The sequence below is a fragment of the Crocuta crocuta genome, unplaced genomic scaffold (genome assembly GCF_008692635.1).
Source record: "Crocuta crocuta isolate KB4526 unplaced genomic scaffold, BGI_CrCroc_1.0 scaffold675, whole genome shotgun sequence".
Taxonomy (NCBI): domain Eukaryota; kingdom Metazoa; phylum Chordata; class Mammalia; order Carnivora; family Hyaenidae; genus Crocuta; species Crocuta crocuta.
In genome coordinates, this window is record NW_027528796.1 from 1,161,064 (window position 1) to 1,161,376 (window position 313).

General features: G+C 72.5%; 1 protein-coding gene across 1 annotated transcript in view; it reads left to right on the forward strand.

Annotated features, from left to right (window-relative positions):
• SLC19A1 (solute carrier family 19 member 1) overlaps positions 1 to 313 on the forward strand; it is a 98,146-nt gene that overhangs the window by 20,557 nt on the left and 77,276 nt on the right. Inside the window, exon 6 of the mRNA XM_077755357.1 lies at positions 148 to 313. Coding sequence (XP_077611483.1) covers positions 148 to 313 — 166 coding nt within the window. The remainder of the gene's footprint in view (positions 1 to 147) is intronic.

Sequence of the window (313 nt, forward strand, 5' to 3'; positions counted from 1 at the left end):
GGGCTGCCCCCTGGCCCCCGAGCCCCTGCCCCCACTCCTGCCCCCTTCCCGGGTCCTCAGCAGGAGGAGGGGGAGCCCGGGAGACTCCACCGGCCCCGCCCCCCACCTGCCCGGGCTGACCTCACCCCTGCCCTCTCTCTGTTCTAGTTCCTCGTCTACTTCGTGTTCTTCCTGGTGCTGTTCCTCGTCTACCTCTCGGGGGCCGTGCTCGTGCTCCTGCGGCACCTCCGGACAGGCCGCCCCGCACCCCCCCCGCCCCCGGAGGAGAAGGCCGAGCAGGTGCTGAGCCTGCAGGACACAGGCCTCAACGGGC